The sequence below is a fragment of the Microcaecilia unicolor genome, chromosome 4, assembly GCF_901765095.1.
Source record: "Microcaecilia unicolor chromosome 4, aMicUni1.1, whole genome shotgun sequence".
NCBI lineage: Eukaryota > Metazoa > Chordata > Amphibia > Gymnophiona > Siphonopidae > Microcaecilia > Microcaecilia unicolor.
This window is the reverse complement of record NC_044034.1, coordinates 279,455,997-279,474,696: the sequence shown is the minus strand read 5'-3', so window position 1 is coordinate 279,474,696 and position 18,700 is coordinate 279,455,997. Positions and strand designations below refer to the sequence as shown.

Genomic DNA, 18,700 nt, shown 5'->3' with positions numbered 1-18,700 from the left:
GTCCCTGACGTTTAGTGGGAGCAGGAGTGATCCCCAGGCTTAGGGTTTTAAAATGGCCACAATGATCCCTAGCAGTAATCATGAAATATTAGGATTCAGGCTGCCAATAAGGGTTTTGTAATTGATATGACTCTTCAACTACATAGTGTGAATTTGTAAATGGAATATGGTCTAAGTATGTGCAGTCGTTAACAACATTGAAAAGATCAAAGATATTTGTTTCTTTTCATGGCATTTCCCACAAAAAAATGACACAAAATAAGTGAGCTAAAACTGAGAAATTAAAACAATTAGGGCAAAATTAAAGATTTTTCCATGCATACCTTAATACAGGCAGTCTTCTTTGCTCTGTTTTAGCTGTCATTCGCTCTTCTGTTTTCCATAGGGTATTGCTCATGTTAGTTTGGCGGACTATGAATGCTCCACTGACATTCATCTTCAGTGGTACCCTGTCCAGATTTTTAAGGGGACAGATCCGCAGAGAGCCAACAACGGCAACTGTCAGAAGGAGGATCCTGCTGAATCTGCTGGAAATGGGACTTCTGCAAATACGGTAGGTTGGTCATTAACTCTCCAATATTCAGCATTATTTAACTGGTCAAAAATGGCCACTGACCTGTTAAATAGCTTTTTTGCAACTAACCGCAAATATTCAGTGGGAAATAATCAGTTATCTCCTGCTGAATATTTGTGATTAGCACCTAACAGTAAACTGGCTATGTTGCCTGACTTATCCAGTTAGGTGCAGATATTCAGTGCCTAATTGGATAAGTCTGACCACATAAATAGCAGCCCTATCTTTAACTACTAACAGCTTAACCAGTTGGCATTGAATATTGGCTTAACCAGTTAACTTTTTAACAGCCAAAAAACCCCTGAATATTCAATACCAGTGGCCAGATATAGCCTGGCAATGAATATCAGGATTTAATGTTGGCGGTGGACAGCAAAGCGCTGCTCACCACCAACTGAATATCGGGCCCTAACTATTTGTCTGTCTGTTTTTTAATATACTGCCCTTCGTAAGGGGTTCAGCACAGCAGTTTATAAATTCTAAAATTAGAAGTGTGAAATGAGCTCCATAATTTAAATAGGACAGAATATACATTCCTACAAAACTCAAGACTGATCACTTATCTATGTTCAGAATATAAACAATAACTGTGGTCAACGGAGCCTTTCACATTATTCATGATGCCTGGCTACTTTCTGTAAAGAAAAAAATTTAAAAAAGAGGATTCATCCAAATGGCAGATGAAATTTAATGTGGACAAATGCAAGGTGATGCACATTGGGAAGAATAATCTGGATCATAGTTATCTGATGCCAGGGTTCACTTTAGGAGTCAGCACTCAAGAAAAAAAGACCTAGGTGCCATTGTAGACAGTACGCTGAAATCTTCTGCTCAGTGTACGGTGGTGGCCAAAAAAGCAAACAGGATGCTAGGAATTATTAGGAAAGGGATGTTCCATGGTGAGACCTTACCTTGAGTATTGTGTTCAGTTCTGGTCACCGTATCTCAAAAAATGATATAGCGAAATTAGAAAAAGTTCAAAGTAGAGTGACCAAAGTGATAAAGGGGTTGGAACTGCTCCCGTATGAGGAAAGGCTAAAGAGGTTAGGGATCTTCAGCTTGGAAAAGAGACAGCTGAGGGGGGATATGATTGAGTTCTACAAAATCCTGAGTAGAGTGGAAAGGGTGGAGGTGAATCGGTTTTCCTCTCATTCAAAAAGTACAAAGACCAGGGGACACTCAATAAAATTGCATGGGAATAATTTTAAAACAAATATTAGGAAATATTTTTTCACTCAATGAATAGTTAAGCTCTGGAACTCGTTTCCGGAGGATGTGGTAATGGCGGTTAGTGTATCTGGGTTTAAATAAGGTTTGGACAAGTTCCTGGAGGAAATGTCCATAGCCTGTTATTGAAATGGACGTGGGGGAAGCCACTGCTTGCCCTGTGATTGGTAGCGTGGAATGGTGCTACTAATTGTGTTTGTGCCAGGTATTTGTGTCCTGGATTGGCCACTGCTGGAAGCAGGATACTGGGCTGGATGGACCATTGGTCTGACCCAGTATGGCTGTTCTTATGTTCTTATTCAAAACAAACAATAGTTACACACCAACACTAAACATGAATGAATGGTGTGCACCAAAAATATCAATTTTTTTTAAAGAATTTTAAAGAAAGGAGGAAAAGACCTTAGAAAATGTCTGTGGACTCATATCTGACTGTATCTGAGTAAAGTTAACTGTTACAAACTGTGCTACATCCATTGTGACCAAAATGTATTTTGTGAACACAAGAAATGGCATTTGCTGAGAACTGCTAAAAATATTTTCTGTGTAAACATTCACAATTAATCAGTTCTCATAGTAATAAAATCCCCATTTAATTTGCAATGGCATTTACATGGTGTTTTTTTTCAGCTAAGAAAATTACCTCAGCAAAAATTGTCAGCCTACAATCTCAACAGTCTCCCTTATAATCATTGGCCAAAAACCTCCTTCCAATTTTTATTTTATTTTCCTCATTATATTGCACCATTATCTTTATATATACAGTGGTGGAAATAAGTATTTGATCCCTTGCTGATTTTGTAAGTTTGCCCACTGACAAAGACATGAGCAGCCCATAATTGAAGGGTAGGTTATTAGTAACAGTGAGAGATAGCACATCACAAATTAAATCCGGAAAATCACATTGTGGAAAGTATATGAATTTATTTGCATTCTGCAGAGGGAAATAAGTATTTAATCCCTCTGGCAAACAAGACCTAATACTTGGTGGCAAAACCCTTGTTGGCAAGCACAGCGGTCAGACGTCTTCTGTAGTTGATGATGAGGTTTGCACACATGTCAGGAGGAATTTTGGTCCACTCCTCTTTGCAGATCATCTCTAAATCATTAAGAGTTCTGGGCTGTCGCTTGGCAACTTGCAGCTTCAGCTCCCTCCATAAGTTTTCAATGGGATTAAGGTCTGGTGACTGGCTAGGCCACTCCATGACCCTAATGTGCTTCTTCCTGAGCCACTCCTTTGTTGCCTTGGCTGTATGTTTTGGGTCATTGTCGTGCTGGAAGACCCAGCCACGACCCATTTTTAAGGCCCTGGCGGAGGGAAGGAGGTTGTCACTCAGAATTGTACGGTACATGGCCCCATCCATTCTCCCATTGATGCGGTGAAGTAGTCCTGTGCCCTTAGCAGAGAAACACCCCCAAAACATAACATTTCCACCTCCATGCTTGACAGTGGGGACGGTGTTCTTTGGGTCATAGGCAGCATTTCTCTTCCTCTAAACACGGCGAGTTGAGTTCATGCCAAAGAGCTCAATTTTTGTCTCATCTGACCACAGCACCTTCTCCCAATCACTCTCGGCATCATCCAGGTGTTCACTGGCAAACTTCAGACGGGCCGTCACATGTGCCTTCCGGAGCAGGGGGACCTTGCGGGCACTGCAGGATTGCAATCCGTTATGTCGTAATGTGTTACCAATGGTTTTCGTGGTGACAGTGGTCCCAGCTGCCTTGAGATCATTGACAAGTTCCCCCCTTGTAGTTGTAGGCTGATTTCTAACCTTCCTCATGATCAAGGATACCCCACGAGGTGAGATTTTGCGTGGAGCCCCAGATCTTTGTCGATTGACAGTCATTTTGTACTTCTTCCATTTTCTTACTATGGCACCAACAGTTGTCTCCTTCTCGCCCAGCGTCTTACTGATGGTTTTGTAGCCCATTCCAGCCTTGTGCAGGTGTATGATCTTGTCCCTGACATCCTTAGACAGCTCCTTGCTCTTGGCCATTTTGTAGAGGTTAGAGTCTGACTGATTCACTGAGTCTGTGGACAGGTGTCTTTCATACAGGTGACCATTGCCGACAGCTGTCTGTCATGCAGGTAACGAGTTGATTTGGAGCATCTACCTGGTCTGTAGGGGCCAGATCTCTTACTGGTTGGTGGGGGATCAAATACTTATTTTCCTCTGCAGAATGCAAATAAATTCATATACTTTCCACAATGTGATTTTCCGGATTTAATTTGTGATGTGCTATCTCTCACTGTTACCAATAACCTACCCTTCAATTATGGGCTGCTCATGTCTTTGTCAGTGGGCAAACTTACAAAATCAGCAAGGGATCAAATACTTATTTCCACCACTGTATATATATATATATTTACACACACACACACACCACACCACACACACACACACACCCCCCACTTATCTTGACAAAGCACAGGGAGACATCTCTGTTCTTGCTCTGCCTGTAACTGCACTTTTAGTAGTAAACAAGCACAGGAACTTATTCATTGAGGGACCTTTTACTAAGCTACATAAGCATCTACGCGTGCCCAACACTCGCCCAAATGGAGTTACCGCACAGCTACTGTGTGGATCTTGCGGTAATTGTTTGAATATTTTTACTGCTGTAATTGTGTATTGCTTATGTTTGATTTATTCTTACTGTATACCGCCTTGAGTGAATTCTTTCAAAAAGGTGATAAATCCTAATTTTATTTTTGGCGTGTGTCTGATATGCGCGGCCGAAAAATAATTTTTATTTTCTGCTGCGCGTATCGGACGTGCGTCAAGTGGCAGTTGGTGCGCATAGGTCATTACCGCCCAGTTACCGCATGAGACTTTACCGCTAGGTCAATGGCTGGTGGTAAGGTCTTAGACCCAAAACAGATGCGCGGCAATTTTCATTTTGTCGCATGTCCATTTTCTTCAAAAATGTTTTTAAAATGCCTTTTTTACAGGTGCGCTGAAAAATGATTCTGCGTGCACCCAAAACCCACGCCTACAATACCGCAGGCCATTTTTTCAGCGCACCTTAGTAAAAGGACCTCTGAATTAATGTATTCCACATAAATCAGTTAAATAGGTGTGATAGTGCCAAAAGAGAAGACAGCAGATTGTTAGTGTCTATTTTTATTCCTATTTCATCACTTCCTTATTTGTGGGGTCCACCTGTACAATTTTCTTATCTCTATCCAACAGAGTATTCCCTGGCTGGAGGAACGTTGTGGTGGTCCAGGCAAAAAAATATATTGTTAGTTCCTGCTCAAAGATTATATTTTATTTGTTCTGCTGGGCTTTTTTGCACAGATCTTCTAGCTGTTCCAGGATCTTGTAGGCATAGCCATGGAAATACCAGCCTATATTCCAAAGAAGAATCTTTGTAGAATTTCCTTTTGAAAATCTTGATTTAAAAATGTGATCACTGTACATATTTTACCTCCCTAACCTGTCCGTTCCTCTTTTATGAGGTAAAAGTACATGTGCTGGGAATAATGAATATGTTTTTACCTGTCTTGGGGGACTGGGGCAGTCAATAATGAAAACAAATTTTTATGCAGATCAACATTCACCGAAGCAGAATGCTTTCATCATGGTCCCCTTAGCATATGAATTATGTATATCCTATTGCAGTGCAAACAGATCATCAGTCAAACCTTTGAAGATCCCCTACATCAGCATTTGGGATTTTGGGCACAGTGGTGAATCTGTGTGCGCAAGAGGCTAGGTTGTACAACTTCAACCCGTTTTTTAAGTTTTCACTTAGCAGATCAAGGCGGCTTAGGGATCCATAGAGGATCACCAACCAAAGTTTGGGAACCAGAGTGATGATGTTTTCAAACATCTTTCTGTTAAGAAAGCTTCAGCTCTTGATTATAGCTTGATCTGAAAGAGGTAGGCCTTTGCCAAGTGTCAAGATGAACACTCAACTGGAGCTCCATTGAAAAATACTGCAGAGGCATCCAGCTCATTTTAAAGGGGAAATATTTTTGTGTGTTCTGTGGGTCAAGTCAGAGTGAAAAGATGCTTTTTAATGTTTAAGAGTAGCTGACATATAGTTATTTATTTATTTATTTACTTACTTATTTACTAGGATTTATTTACCGCCTTTTTAAAAGAATTCACCCAAGGCAGTGTACAGCAAGAATAAGCTGCATTTAAGCAATAGAAAATTACAGCAGTAAAAATATTCAATTAACAGTAAATATTGTGGCATAGTATGCTATTTACATGTCAACACATTAAACCATATTAATAGACAGTATAGGGTGTAAGTGGAGGTAAAACATATTAGATAGTTAAAATAGAGTAACAGGAGTTAGATTAAGGGTGACTAATTTAAGGATAATTGCACGTGGAAACAGAAAATGTGCATGAAAATGATCTTGGTTAGAGTAAGAGTGGATGAGCAAGCCCTGCTACAGTATGTGCAGCTGGTGTTACTTCTTGAGTATGCTACTCCTGGAGGAATTCTGCACCAAAAACTCAAAATTCTGTGCAAAAAATTTGAAAACTCTATGCACAAAATTTTTTAAGATTATGCAAAATTCTGTACACTTCTTCCATCATAAATTCATACTTTCCCCCTCAACTCTCTCTTGCTCCACCTGGAATTCTTTCTCCCCCTCCCCTCATCCTTCCCTGCCCCCCCCCCCAGCAAGATGCTCAATCCCTAAGGTTCTCCCCAGTGCAATATCCCCACCTCTCCTCCTCCTCAACCCCCAGATATAAACCCCATCTCTGCATTTTACAACCTCCCTCCCTAAACATACTTCCAATTACACATATACTCCAACCTCTCCTTTTTGCTCCCCCCATCCCACCATATCTCATTCAGAGATTCACACATCTATGATGCACACAATCCAAGCTTGCTCCTGTGACTTCCCCACCTCAGCTTGCTCATGTGACCCATTCCTGTGGCACCCATCCCCACTTTGCTTCAGCAAACCTTACTCCCATGGCACCTCTCCAACGTGCTCCAGGCACTTTCCTCCTTGCCCCCTCTCCCGCCTGCTTGCTCCAGCTCCCCCCTTCCCCCACCTGTGCTCCCTACCTTGTTTCAGTGACCTTAGCTCTGTGGCACAGCCACCCACTGCTTGTTCCAGTCTCCCCCCCCCCCCAAACACAATTCTTCCTACCTAAATCCGCTGCTTTCCTTCCTAGCCAAACAAGGCAGCAAGATGAGGTGAATGGCTGCAGAGTTTGGCAGAATTCCCCCAGGAATAGCATGTAATTAGTTAGTGGCCAGTATTTTTAAAGTGATATAAGTGGCCAGAAATGACTCCTGGCCAGTGATATCACTTTATATCACTCTATTCTCCCTAGAGAATAGTCCCAACTGGAATCAAACCCAGGTTCTCTGCATGGCAGAGTGCAATACTACCCCTGTGTCAGCCTGGTAATTGTATTACTATTGGTTATCTAATTACAATAGAATATACACATAACAATGTAACTTTTAATTACAGATAGCTGTACCACAAAACTTAGTAAATAACATTTATTTTGACTGTTCAATAGCTGTCTTTAACTTGCTTCTTCCAGGATGCAGTGTCGGCCCTGCTGGCTCGGACCACAGCTCAGCTAGAAGCAGTGGAGAGAGAACTGGCAGAGTCACGAGTGAAGCTTGAATACACTGAGGAGGAAATCCTAGAGATGAAGAGAAAGGAAGAGCAGGCAGAAGTTGTATCTGAGAGGTGAAAAGATCTCATCAAACACATTTTCACTTGGAGGGGAGGTTTTGCATCTACTGAGCACACTTGCTCATCTTCAGGCATTTGTAAGAATGATAGGAGAAGATCCATTGACTTTGGAGAAGCACTGTTGTAGCTTTCTGTTACAGTATGGAGAATGGTTGAACCTGTGTGTTAGATGCTAAAAAGGCGATTCTGTAACTGGGCACATGCAGTTACTCACTCTGCACGTGTAAGCGCACTCCAGGCTATTCTATAAAATCTATTCTAATCTGGTATTTGTTAACCGCCAGATCCATTACTCGTCCCAAAGTGGTGTACATAAGTAGAATGCCAAAATGCAAATCAAAAATACAAACGTAATAATACAAATTGCCCAAAAACAAATCATCTCACATAAAACATATTTGAACAGATTAAATAAAAAATATTTTAAACAGATTAAACAAGCAAGTGTTCATTAAACAAAAATGTCTTAAGATTTTCACAGAATAAAATATGAGTTTTCAAGTCTTAGATCCAATCGTAAAGAATTCCAGTAAAGAGCAACTAAATATGAATAAGATCAATCATAATTTCTTTAGACACTAGACATTGTACCGGAGGATAAAAAAGGAGTATTATTACACTTAAATTTGAATGTTAATTGAGAGAAAGAATGAAAAAGTAAATCATACAAGTAGATTGATGTTAATACCATGTAGTGATTTGAATACCAGACAGGAAATCTTATAAATAATTCTAGCTTTTACTGGTATCCAATGTAGATTGATCAATAAATGGGTAGACCCATCTTATCTATTACTACAGAACATAATTTTAGCAGCAGTATTTTGGAGTAACTGCAGTCTATCCAGTTGTTTCTTTGGTAACCCAATAAAAACTGAATTACAGTAGTCCTTGTGCAACAATATGAAAGATTGCACTAAAAGTGCAAAATGTTTGTCATAAAAATAAGATTGAATCAATCTTAGCTGTCTCAATTTTAAAAAATACCTTTTTCATTAAGTTGTTAATTTGGGGTTCAAAAGACAACGTAGAGTCAAAAAGGATACTCTAAACTGATATTTGCAGAACAGGAATTGACTACGATTGCAGATGGAATTGAATGCAAGGAATTACTATGATAGCAGATAAGTGCTATAGCACATAACTGCACGGGATGTGGACACCTGGGTGGAGCATGAGAGGGGCATGGGTGTTTCTACAAATTACGCACACAACTTACAGAATCCTGTTATTTATGTGCAGGGGATGGCAGTTGGCACACTGAGGCATGCCCAGTTATGCCTGCCATTGACCTGGTGTAAATGATTGAGTCTTAATTTAAGCACCACAATGCGGGTTTATGCTAGTGTTCCATTAAAAAGAAAAACAAAGCACCCAGATGCGATTATAGAGTAAGTGCTCCACTCTGCATTAGGGGGCCGTGTTTTAGAATTGCCCCCATCCCTTTACCTGTAATAGTGAAATATTACAACATAAGAGTGGTCGGTTTTTGATTTTTTTTTTTTAACCAGACAGTCTCGTTTTTTATATTTCCAGCCGTGCTGGAACTAAAGCTGGGATCCAGTGCTATGAGTTTTTATTTACAACTACCTGGCGATGTTTTCCCCTTACTTTATATTCTTTCCCATGGTGAAGGTCCTCAGCCAGGGTCCCTGAACCAGAGCCCTTTCCAGAGCCTTACAATCATGGATCTGAAATCTGGTCGCTAGGTGTTGCCATTGCACGAGTATGATTTAATTTCTCCAGCTGACCCAGGGACTGAAAGACTGAGGATTATTCCAGAGCCTTACAATCATGGATCTGAGATGTGGTCACTAGGTGTCGCCATTGCACAATGAGTATGATTTCATGCCCCAGCTGACCCAGAGCCTTACAATCATGGATCTGAGATGTGGTCACTAGGTGTCGCCATTGCACAATGAGTATGATTTCATGCCCCAGCTGACCCAGGGAGTGAAAGACTGAGGATGGGAATCTAACCCAAATCAGGCAACCCATAACCACAGCTCTCATTGTATAAAATGGATCGTGTGGTAAAATAGTACATCTTAATGGTAGCTTGTGTTGATAACTACATCCCTGAGTTCTTTGCAAATTGTGAAATCATAAGAGAGAGTGAGCATGAGTTTTTGAAACCACAAAGGTCCCTTTAGTGCTTGAATTGTCAAATCTGAAGAAGGGACCTTGTGATCTTAAAAGCTCATATGCACTGTCTATGGATGTTTGCTTTACTGGTCTGGTCAGAGGTACCACAGCCTGCTGAACATAACATAGATTTATGCATTTATGTTGATATGACATGTAGGCCACTGTTAATATTTGTTCAAATGGCCTGTCTTTAGGAGCTGGCAAGCAGAATCTGTTGACAGTGGATGTAGTAACTGCACACAGATTGGCCCTGCTTATTTGGAAGCTTGCTGTGGAGAACCTGTCCCTAAGTACTTGTTTGCAGGACAGTCAAACCAATATAATTCTCGAACAATTCCAGCTCCACCCCTCAAGGTAGGTTGGCAAAATGTAGGCTGACGATTTTTGCTGAGGTAATTTTACTAGCTGAAAAAACACCATGTAAATGCCATTGCAAATTAAATGGGGATTTTATTACTATGAGAACTGATAAATTGTGAATGTTTGCACAGAAAATATTTTTAGCAGTTCTCAGCAAATGTCATTTCTTGTGTCCACAAAATACATTTTGGTCACAATGGATGTAGCACAGTTTGTAACAGTTAGCTTTACTCCACAATTCCTTTTTGCTACCCCTACCCTTCCCAATGTGGCTTTCTTTTGGTGACATGTTCCCAACCTCCCTCTAAAAAAACAAAACAAAACAGTGGCTTTAAAAATGTGTGGGGCTTAGGCCTGATCATGAGCCCTCTTAAGTGTCTTTGTGTTTCCAGGAGGGTAATTTTATAACAGGTTGCCTAGCTGGAGAGATCAACATTTTATAAAGACACATTAGGTACACAAAAGCAGCTGAAATCGCAGCTAAAATGAGGCTGCATATATTTACACCACCTTGCAATCCTGGACAACAGGATGCAAGTCCCTGTGTACCCTCCCATTTCTTGTAGGAGTTGTATTCTACCAGTGTAAAGCAACTGAGGGAGGCCCCATGTTATGATGCAGTATGGGAAGCATTCATAGTTGAGGTAGTCAAAGCTTATAGAAGTTAGCCGAAGCTAGAGAAGCTTTTTTCCTGCACAGGGCTTTTTGTCAGATAGCATCACCTGTTTATAAGGACTTGAATTCTGCTACCCATAAGGAACACCTGTGCAATGTAACTAACTTAGGGCTTCTTTTACTAAGCGGCGGTAAACCCAACGTGGCACGCCAACAAAACACCCATTTCCCCTCCCATAACCATGTCCCTTTTTGCCTGTGCGTGTTTAGAAGTTTGGCGCAGTTCGTTACAGAATACACTTGGTGACTTGTGTGCCTAAATTCTAATCAGTGTCAATTAGTTCTCATTATTGCTTGTTAAGTGCTGTTATCAGCGCTCATTAGCTTGTTAAACTTGTTAAGTGTTAGGTGCATTATTATAGAATCCGCGCCGATCTCTAGGCGCGCTATATAGAATCCGGGGGTAAGTCCATATTAGTTGCATTGGTCTTAAGAGGGTTTTGGAAGTAAGCTCTTCAGTTTTAAAAATGCTCACCACCACTGTCTTAATATAGACTAGGTAGTGAGTAACTGATTATTATATTTATTTTTATCATTTTTTTATGTTGCTGTATTTTTATGTTGGCGGTTTGTAAACTGCTCTGAGCTTTATTTGATGGGTGGTCATTAGATGTGATATATAAATATTGATAAACCTAATTGAAATAAGTACATTGTGTTTTGGTTATGACATGCAGGTAGATAAGGAAACCAACACAGAAGATCGCTTCCCAGGGGAGGTAGCTCTTCTCCCAAAAGACAGGGCTAGCCGCCGATCCCGCGGCTCCCCTTTTGTTCGAAGCAGCACTATTGTTCGCTCCCAGACTTTCTCACCTGGAGCACGAAATCAGTATGTTTGCAGGGTAAGTAAAAATGCCTTATGGATTTTCTTTTCTTGGGGGGGGGGGGGGGGGAGAAGGGCAGTGAAGTGGGGGGGGGGGGGAGACTTGGTCTTCTCATACTCTGTTGACTTCCAACACAGTCCTACTTGTTGCAATTAATGGCCACAGGGATTGCCAAGAAAGGAGAAAGATAAAGTCTGAAACCTCTCCTGGGGGATACCTACTTGAATATGACTGAGATAAATTTGCATATACTAGATCTCCAGTAAAATATGTCTCATGCACATTTAAAGAGCAGGTCTGTAATCCAGGCACCCACATTAAAGCACTCTGTGAACCCTGATGTTGTCATAGAATAGGTTCTCATCGCATATCCTCAAGCGGTTGAGAAATAGCCCCCTTACTGTGGATAACCTGAAAGTCCGGTTGACTAAGCTTCTGAGAGATAGGTTTGAGAGTCAGGAATCAAGTCTAAGATACCATGGGCTTTCATTCGCTCTTGCCAGTGTTTTGCTCAGTTAAGACACTCACCCTTCTTTAGCTCAGTCATTGTTTAGTCAAAGGCCTTAGACTACTGCTCTTTTCAGGTCTTGGGCATGTGTGCCCTGTGCGGTAGATAGCTTATGAGTAGGAAATTTGAATCTGTCACACGCATGACAGACAAACAGCACATACTAACATTGTGACAGAGCAGTGGGGTTTTTTAATCCTGTAGTTAATCCTTAATTAATTCTTGAATTGTATTTCTCTAGTTTGGCCAGCAGGTGGTGTATGTTTATGCTTAAAGCTGTTACAGAGACAAGACTTGCAGTGATGTGGCCAGTTTTGTTTTGTTTTTATTTTTGTTCTGGGCTTTGATTGGCCCAGGAGCTCAATTTCATTTGGAATGTACTGGCTTTTGCCCCAGTCTTAGCCAGGGAGAAGAGAGAGACAGATCTCTTTGCTGAGGCCCTTTGATCAGTTATATTTGATAATCTGAGAGCAGCTTATAAGTGTTTAGATAGTTTTATAATCCATATTTCAGTTACCTGTTATTGTTTACTGATTGCACTTTTTCTGTTCATTGTTCAATGTTTTTAAGACAATAAACAATTTTCAGTGTATTGCCTCTGCTTGTCTAGACTGATAAAGAATCCTGATGGTTTGTGTGTTGGGTCTGTGAGTCCTTTCTGGGAACTGTGGGACCACTAGGAGTGTGGCCTCCAGTAACCTAGAAATCATTGGGGATAATTGGGGAGCAGGAGACTCGCCCAGAGGCGGTTGTGACCCAGGCACTGGGAGGAGGGTGTTAGTGTAGAGCACAAGCGGTAGGTGCAGATGGACTTGAGCTATACCTGGGATGGACCCTCTAAGTGGCCGCGGGGTAACACCAGGCAGGTGGCTAGGTGTTTCATGACAAACATTTCTTAGGAATCGGTTATGCTTCAGAAGCATCTGTCAATGGACTTAACGTATGAAAGCGTTTTTCGTATTATCTGTCTGTGGAGAATATTTACTGTACGTGAAAACAGGGCAATGTAGATTGATTGCGTTAGATTTATTAACAAATAGATTAGGTCACTTTTATTATTGTTAAATATTTTTATGGACTAACAGCAGCTTTGGTTTCAGATAACTCCCTGTGTATCAGGGCTAGTCAGACATGGGTGCACTGTACCACAAAGGTAATATGCTTGGTCTAAGGAGGAAGAGACCCACTGTTACAGTGATAGCCCGTGCCAGCCATAAGGGGCTGGTGATAGTTCCCGAGAACCATGCCATCTATGAAGGGGGTGGGACTGGGTCAAAGATATAGAAAATAAGATTAACAAAAAAAAGAAAAAAATCTCTTTATCTGTTAATGTATTGCAGTCTTTAATGCCTGGCTTTCTGTTCTTTTTCCTATGCAGCTGTATCGCAGTGACAGTGATAGCTCCACTTTGCCCAGAAAGTCACCTTTTATCCGGAACACCTTAGAAAGACGAACACTGCGCTATAAGCAGGTATTGTGTGTGTGCACTTATCTACTGAGAGATACTGATATGAATATTGGGTTTTACTAGGTTGTACAGTATGTATAATGATAGACAAAAAATTAGCCACTAAAACTGAGCTGTTTAAGATTTCTGGGTGTGACTCAGGAGAATGATGGCGTCAGTAGGGCAATTTGGATTCCATTTTTTATATATGATTAATAATGTATACCAGACTATAGGGAGTGTGCATCAAAATGCTTTCATATGGGAGATTTCATGTACAAACTATGAACGATCATATGCACTAGGGTAGAATTTTGCTGGTGCAGTACGAGTTAAAAGGTGCATAGTTTTTCTTCCCTGTCCTAAATACACAAATGGGTATGCCACCTCTCAATATGCAGGTTTCTAGCCACACTGAGGGGGGCTGGACTGTTTTACCTGAAAACAATTGTTATGAAAATTGCACTTCTGATTTGATACTAGTGATGACAATGTTCCCATCCCTCTAGGCGCAAACTACTAAAATATGAATCTGATGGTAGTGGAAGAATTAGCAGAATTACATCCGGGTTATGGGCAATTCACGCAGAGCTAGAGAGTTTCCTTGTGGGTCGGAGGAGGGAGGTAGCCTGCCTCCCTCCTCTTCCTTTGATGCTGCAAAATGGCGGCGCCCAGCCCTGCCCAGTGTATCCTGGGATGTGCCGGGCGGGGCTACACACCATATCTCCCTTATATGGTGTGTAGCCCCACCCAGCACATCCTAGGATACACTGAGCAGGGCTGGGCGCCGCCATTTTGCGGCGTCAAAGGAAAAGGTAGGGGGTAGGGAGAGGGGGGTGGGCAGGCAGGGAGAAGGGGGGGGGATTGATCACTGGACCACCAGGGACCCTTTGCTGGGGGTTGGGGGGGATCGGCGGTCCAGTGGATCTCCAGCCCCCCTGTCGCTGGGGGGGGGGGGGGTTGGTCGCCCACTGGGCCACCAGGGACTGGTTGCACATATTGAGGGGAGTTAGGGGGGGCTGGAGACCCACTGGATCTCTAGCCCTCTCTGAACCTGGAGGGGGGGGGGAATCATTGGGGGGACTGGAGGTGTGGGAGGATTGTGCTGAGCGCATGCTCAGGCATAATTCTCCCACACTTCTACCCCATGATCAGAGATAATTGCGTGCTTAAATTTGCATGCAATTATCTCTGATCATCAGTGTGGTAAAGCCCCGCGCTGTTACAGCGTGAGGCTTTTGATCATCTGGATTTAAGTGAAACTAAAAGAGGACATGCACTTTTCTATAAAAGCTTTAATATAAAACTGTTCTGTCACATATGTATTGGCCACTGTCAAGATAACTTTATCACAAGCCTTTTTCCTGTTGGGCGTGGCATTAATCCCCTATGAGTACTTTTGCCTGGATAAAGGATATAGACCTACAAATTAGTGAATGACTTGAAAATTGTCCCCAGTGTCTCTCATACAGGATCTGACTTCCCTTCTAATATATCCAAAAGCTGACCATAAGTATATGCTATATATGAACTGTATCCACTTCCTTGAATCAGCTCTACACCTGTTTGAAAAACTGTGATTTAACACTGTGTGTCTGACTCATCATGGTTCCATTCTCCACTGATATTTCTGCAGGTAGCAGTAATGTCTTCCTGCATGTATGATTTGAGAAGCTTCTTTGCTGTTTTGGGGTGGGGGGGGGCAGTTAATGTAACTCACATTGTTTAAATGTATTGTTTCAGCAGTCCTGCAGATCTTCCTTGGCTGAGGTTATGGCCCGGACATCCCTAGACCTGGAGCTGGATCTCCAGGCATCTAGAACCAGACAGAGACAGCTGAATGAGGAGATAAATGCTCTGAGAGAGATGAAGCAGCATCTGGAAGACATCCAGCTCAGAGGGCAGGTTGAATTACCCCAGTGGGTTCTGCGGGATGAAAGATTCCGAAATCTGTTGAAGGAAGCAGAGAGACAGGTATTTATTTTTCGTATTTGATATGCCTCCCATCTAGTACAGACCAATCTAAGTGGTTTACAATAATAGTTCAACCACAAAATCCCAACACTGTGGAACCTAAACATACATATTATAACCACATAATCTAGATGTAAGACAATCAGTACACATAGACCCCCGGATTCTATATAGTGCGCCTAGAGATTTGCGCTGAAATCCAGGTGTATTCTACAACAACGTACATAAACTAGTTGGCTTAACAAACTAATTAGCGTTGTTAGCAGCACTTAAGCAATAATGAACACTAATTGGCAATAAATAGAATTTATGCGCACAACTCGCTAAACGTATTCTGTAACTCAGTGTGCCTAACTTGTAACATGCGCAGGCAAAAAGGGGCATGGTTATAGGCGGGGAAATTAGTGTTTCATGAGTGTTCTGAAATTTATGCACGTGGCTATAGAATATAGCCCAGTGCGCCTAAATCTACGCACCAGGATTTACACCATGTTTTCGTTGGTGTAAATTGACACGTAGTTTTAGGCGCTGTGATATTGACTAAGCGTATTCCATATACTGCGCCTAAATCTAGGCGCCACTTATAGAATATGCTTAGGGGCCCCTTTACAAAGCATCAGTAAGCCCAACGCAGGCTAACAAGGAAGTACCACCGGGCTACTGCAGAAGCCCGGCAGTAGTTCCCACCTCCAGCACACCATCAAATATTTTTATTTTTGTAGCGCCAGTGTGTACCCGGTGGTAACTGGGCAGTGCTGCACGTTGCTGGGTTAGCACGAGAGCCCTTACCTCCTCCTCAATGGGTGGCAGTATGTGCTCCCCCCCCCCTCGAAATGGCCGCACGGCAAGTGCTTCATTTGCCGCATGGCCATTTCCTGAAGAAAAGAAAGACCTACCTTTTACCTGCTGAGGTAAAAGGAGGCCTCGGCATGCATGAAAAATGTACACTGACGCAAGCACAGGTGCACTTTTGCCGCAGCTTGGTAAAAGGGGCCCCTTAGTCGGAAATGTTTGCCATACAGATTTTTTACACATCATATATAGAATATGGCCCAGAATGTATTATTGTGTCTTCCACATTGTTGCCAAGTGGAGGAGTGGCCTAGTGGTTAGGGTGGTGGACTTTGGTCCTGGGGAACTAAGTGTGGCCAAGCCTTGTGCTGCATTTATGATGCTTTTGCCAATTATATATAACCACTGATACCCTGTAGCTGGACAATATCGTCCAGCTACATGGAGGAGTGGCCTAGTGGTTAGGGTGGTAGACTTTGGTCCTGGGGAACTGAGTTCGATTCCCACTTCAGGCACAGGCAGCTCCTTGTGACTCTGGGCAAGTCACTTAACCCTCCATTGCCCCATGTAAGCCGCATTGAGCCTGCCATGAGTGGGAAAGCGCGGGGTACAAATGTAACAAAAACAAAAAAAACTCAGTGGTTCCCAAACCTGGTCCTGGAGGCACCCCAGCCAGTCAGGTTTTCAGGATACTCTCTATGAATATTCATGAGAGCGATTTGCATGCATTGTCTCCACTGCTTGCAAATCTATCTCATGAATATTCATTTTTGGTATCCTGAAAACCTGACTGGCTAGGGTGCCTCCAGGACCAGGTTTGGGAACCACCGGCCTAACCACTCATTCTCATTTAAACCTAACTACAATTTTTCATTATCTCAAAGGGAAGGAGTGGAATCCTAGTGGTATTTTCATATTCTCCTTGGGTAGACTAGGCATAGCTTGAGAGCAGCAGCATAGCCAACATCATAAGAGATACACACTCCGGGTTTGAGGATTTTAGACCAGGATGTTTCTAGGGCTGGCATGTGATTTTATTTTCTGTCAAGTACACCAGACTATTAATTCCCAAAAATATATACAAAAAACGATTTTTTTTTATTTATTTTTAACTTGCAGTGCTCAGTAATGCTGTAGTTCCCTTTAAACCAAATGTTTTCTGGAATAGGTTTACAGCCGCCTTACATCACCGCACTTGCCCTTCCTGCCTTCCTTGTCTCTCAAACACGGGACTCAAACTTCAGTGCTAACTGATGATAATTTTTATAAGCACTGGTGTATTATTTATCTTGATTGTTCTGACAAGTGCGCGGTCTGTAATACCCCTTTCATGGTATATTGAAAGAAGTTTTGAAAAGAGGGACAATAATTTCACTTGTTTATTAACCAAAGTGGGTTGATTTTTTATTGTTGTTAAAGGCCTTTTTTTTTTCAATATTTTATTGAAAAAAATTTTAATCATATAACAGCACTAGACTTCTACAAATCTAAATTTTGTAACCACCTTTTTAGCAATATGTAAGCCACATTGAACCTGCCGTATGGTGGGAAAATATGGGATGCAAATGCAATAAATAAATAAATGTAAAAGAAAACATACAGAGGCTTTCATTAAAACAAAAAGATAACAATTGTGCTGTAGTACACATCAAGACTGAATTAGCTGTAAAGGCAAACCTATGTTGCATTAGATACAATATTAGAACAAAAGGAGTCGAGGAGAGCCTTTTATTTTTAATTGCTTTTCAGATGAGACAGACCAAACTCGAGCAACGCCAAGAGCAAGCAGCTGAGAAAATGCTTAAGAAGGCATCCAAAGAAGTGTATCAGCTGCGCAGGCAGAATCACAAGGAGCCCGTCCAGGTGCACACATTTAGGTAAGCAGTGTCAGGTGCTAACCAATAGGACTTATCCTCACCTGCTTAAAGGCATCAGTACTTGGGGAAAAAGTAGAAATAATTTAATACGCAGTTAAAGTTGTCATTAAAAGATCCTCTGCCCTCTTTTCCCTCCCCCCCCCCCCCCCCCCTTTGTTCTAAGGAAACACTCCACCTAGAATTGGAAAGATAGAGCCGAAAATAAATACTATTTTTGAAAGCTCACAAATCAAATTCCCACCATCTTTGTACTACATCGAATAATATAAAAGGAAGATTTATTCTGATCCCAAATACTACATTGAATGTTTTGAGAAGAAAATTATAGCACATAGAGCAAGTGGCTCAGTGAGCCAGATTTTTTTTTTTTAATCTGTCTAAAATACACAGTTGTGGTGGGTTTGAGAATGCAGCCAGGTAACTAAATCTGACCTAGTGTTGAGATACAGGCCTTGACAGGGATCACTATCCTAAACCACTAAAAGGGCAGTTTTATAACTGGGTATCTGCATTTACGAGCCACCTGTATGTGTCAGTGTACAAAATGCCAGCACTTTTGCAGGTAAGAATACACTTAACACGCAGCAAAGCAA

The 18,700-nt window shown here is 41.8% G+C and overlaps 1 protein-coding gene across 4 annotated transcripts in view; it reads left to right on the top strand.

Moving 5' to 3' along the window:
* WWC3 (WWC family member 3) overlaps nucleotides 1–18,700 on the top strand; it is a 240,276-nt gene that overhangs the window by 218,486 nt on the left and 3,090 nt on the right. For 2 of the 4 annotated variants that reach the window (XM_030201618.1, XM_030201615.1), the window contains exons 16-22: nucleotides 386–553; nucleotides 7,345–7,496; nucleotides 9,845–10,004; nucleotides 11,363–11,527; nucleotides 13,396–13,488; nucleotides 15,208–15,438; nucleotides 17,980–18,107. In XM_030201618.1, the coding sequence (XP_030057478.1) occupies nucleotides 386–553; nucleotides 7,345–7,496; nucleotides 9,845–10,004; nucleotides 11,363–11,527; nucleotides 13,396–13,488; nucleotides 15,208–15,438; nucleotides 17,980–18,107 (1,097 nt within the window). Of the gene's footprint in view, nucleotides 1–385; nucleotides 554–7,344; nucleotides 7,497–9,844; nucleotides 10,005–11,362; nucleotides 11,528–13,395; nucleotides 13,489–15,207; nucleotides 15,439–17,979; nucleotides 18,112–18,700 lie in introns of those variants that run through there. The other 2 variants (XM_030201617.1, XM_030201619.1) reach the window with 2 other exon arrangements.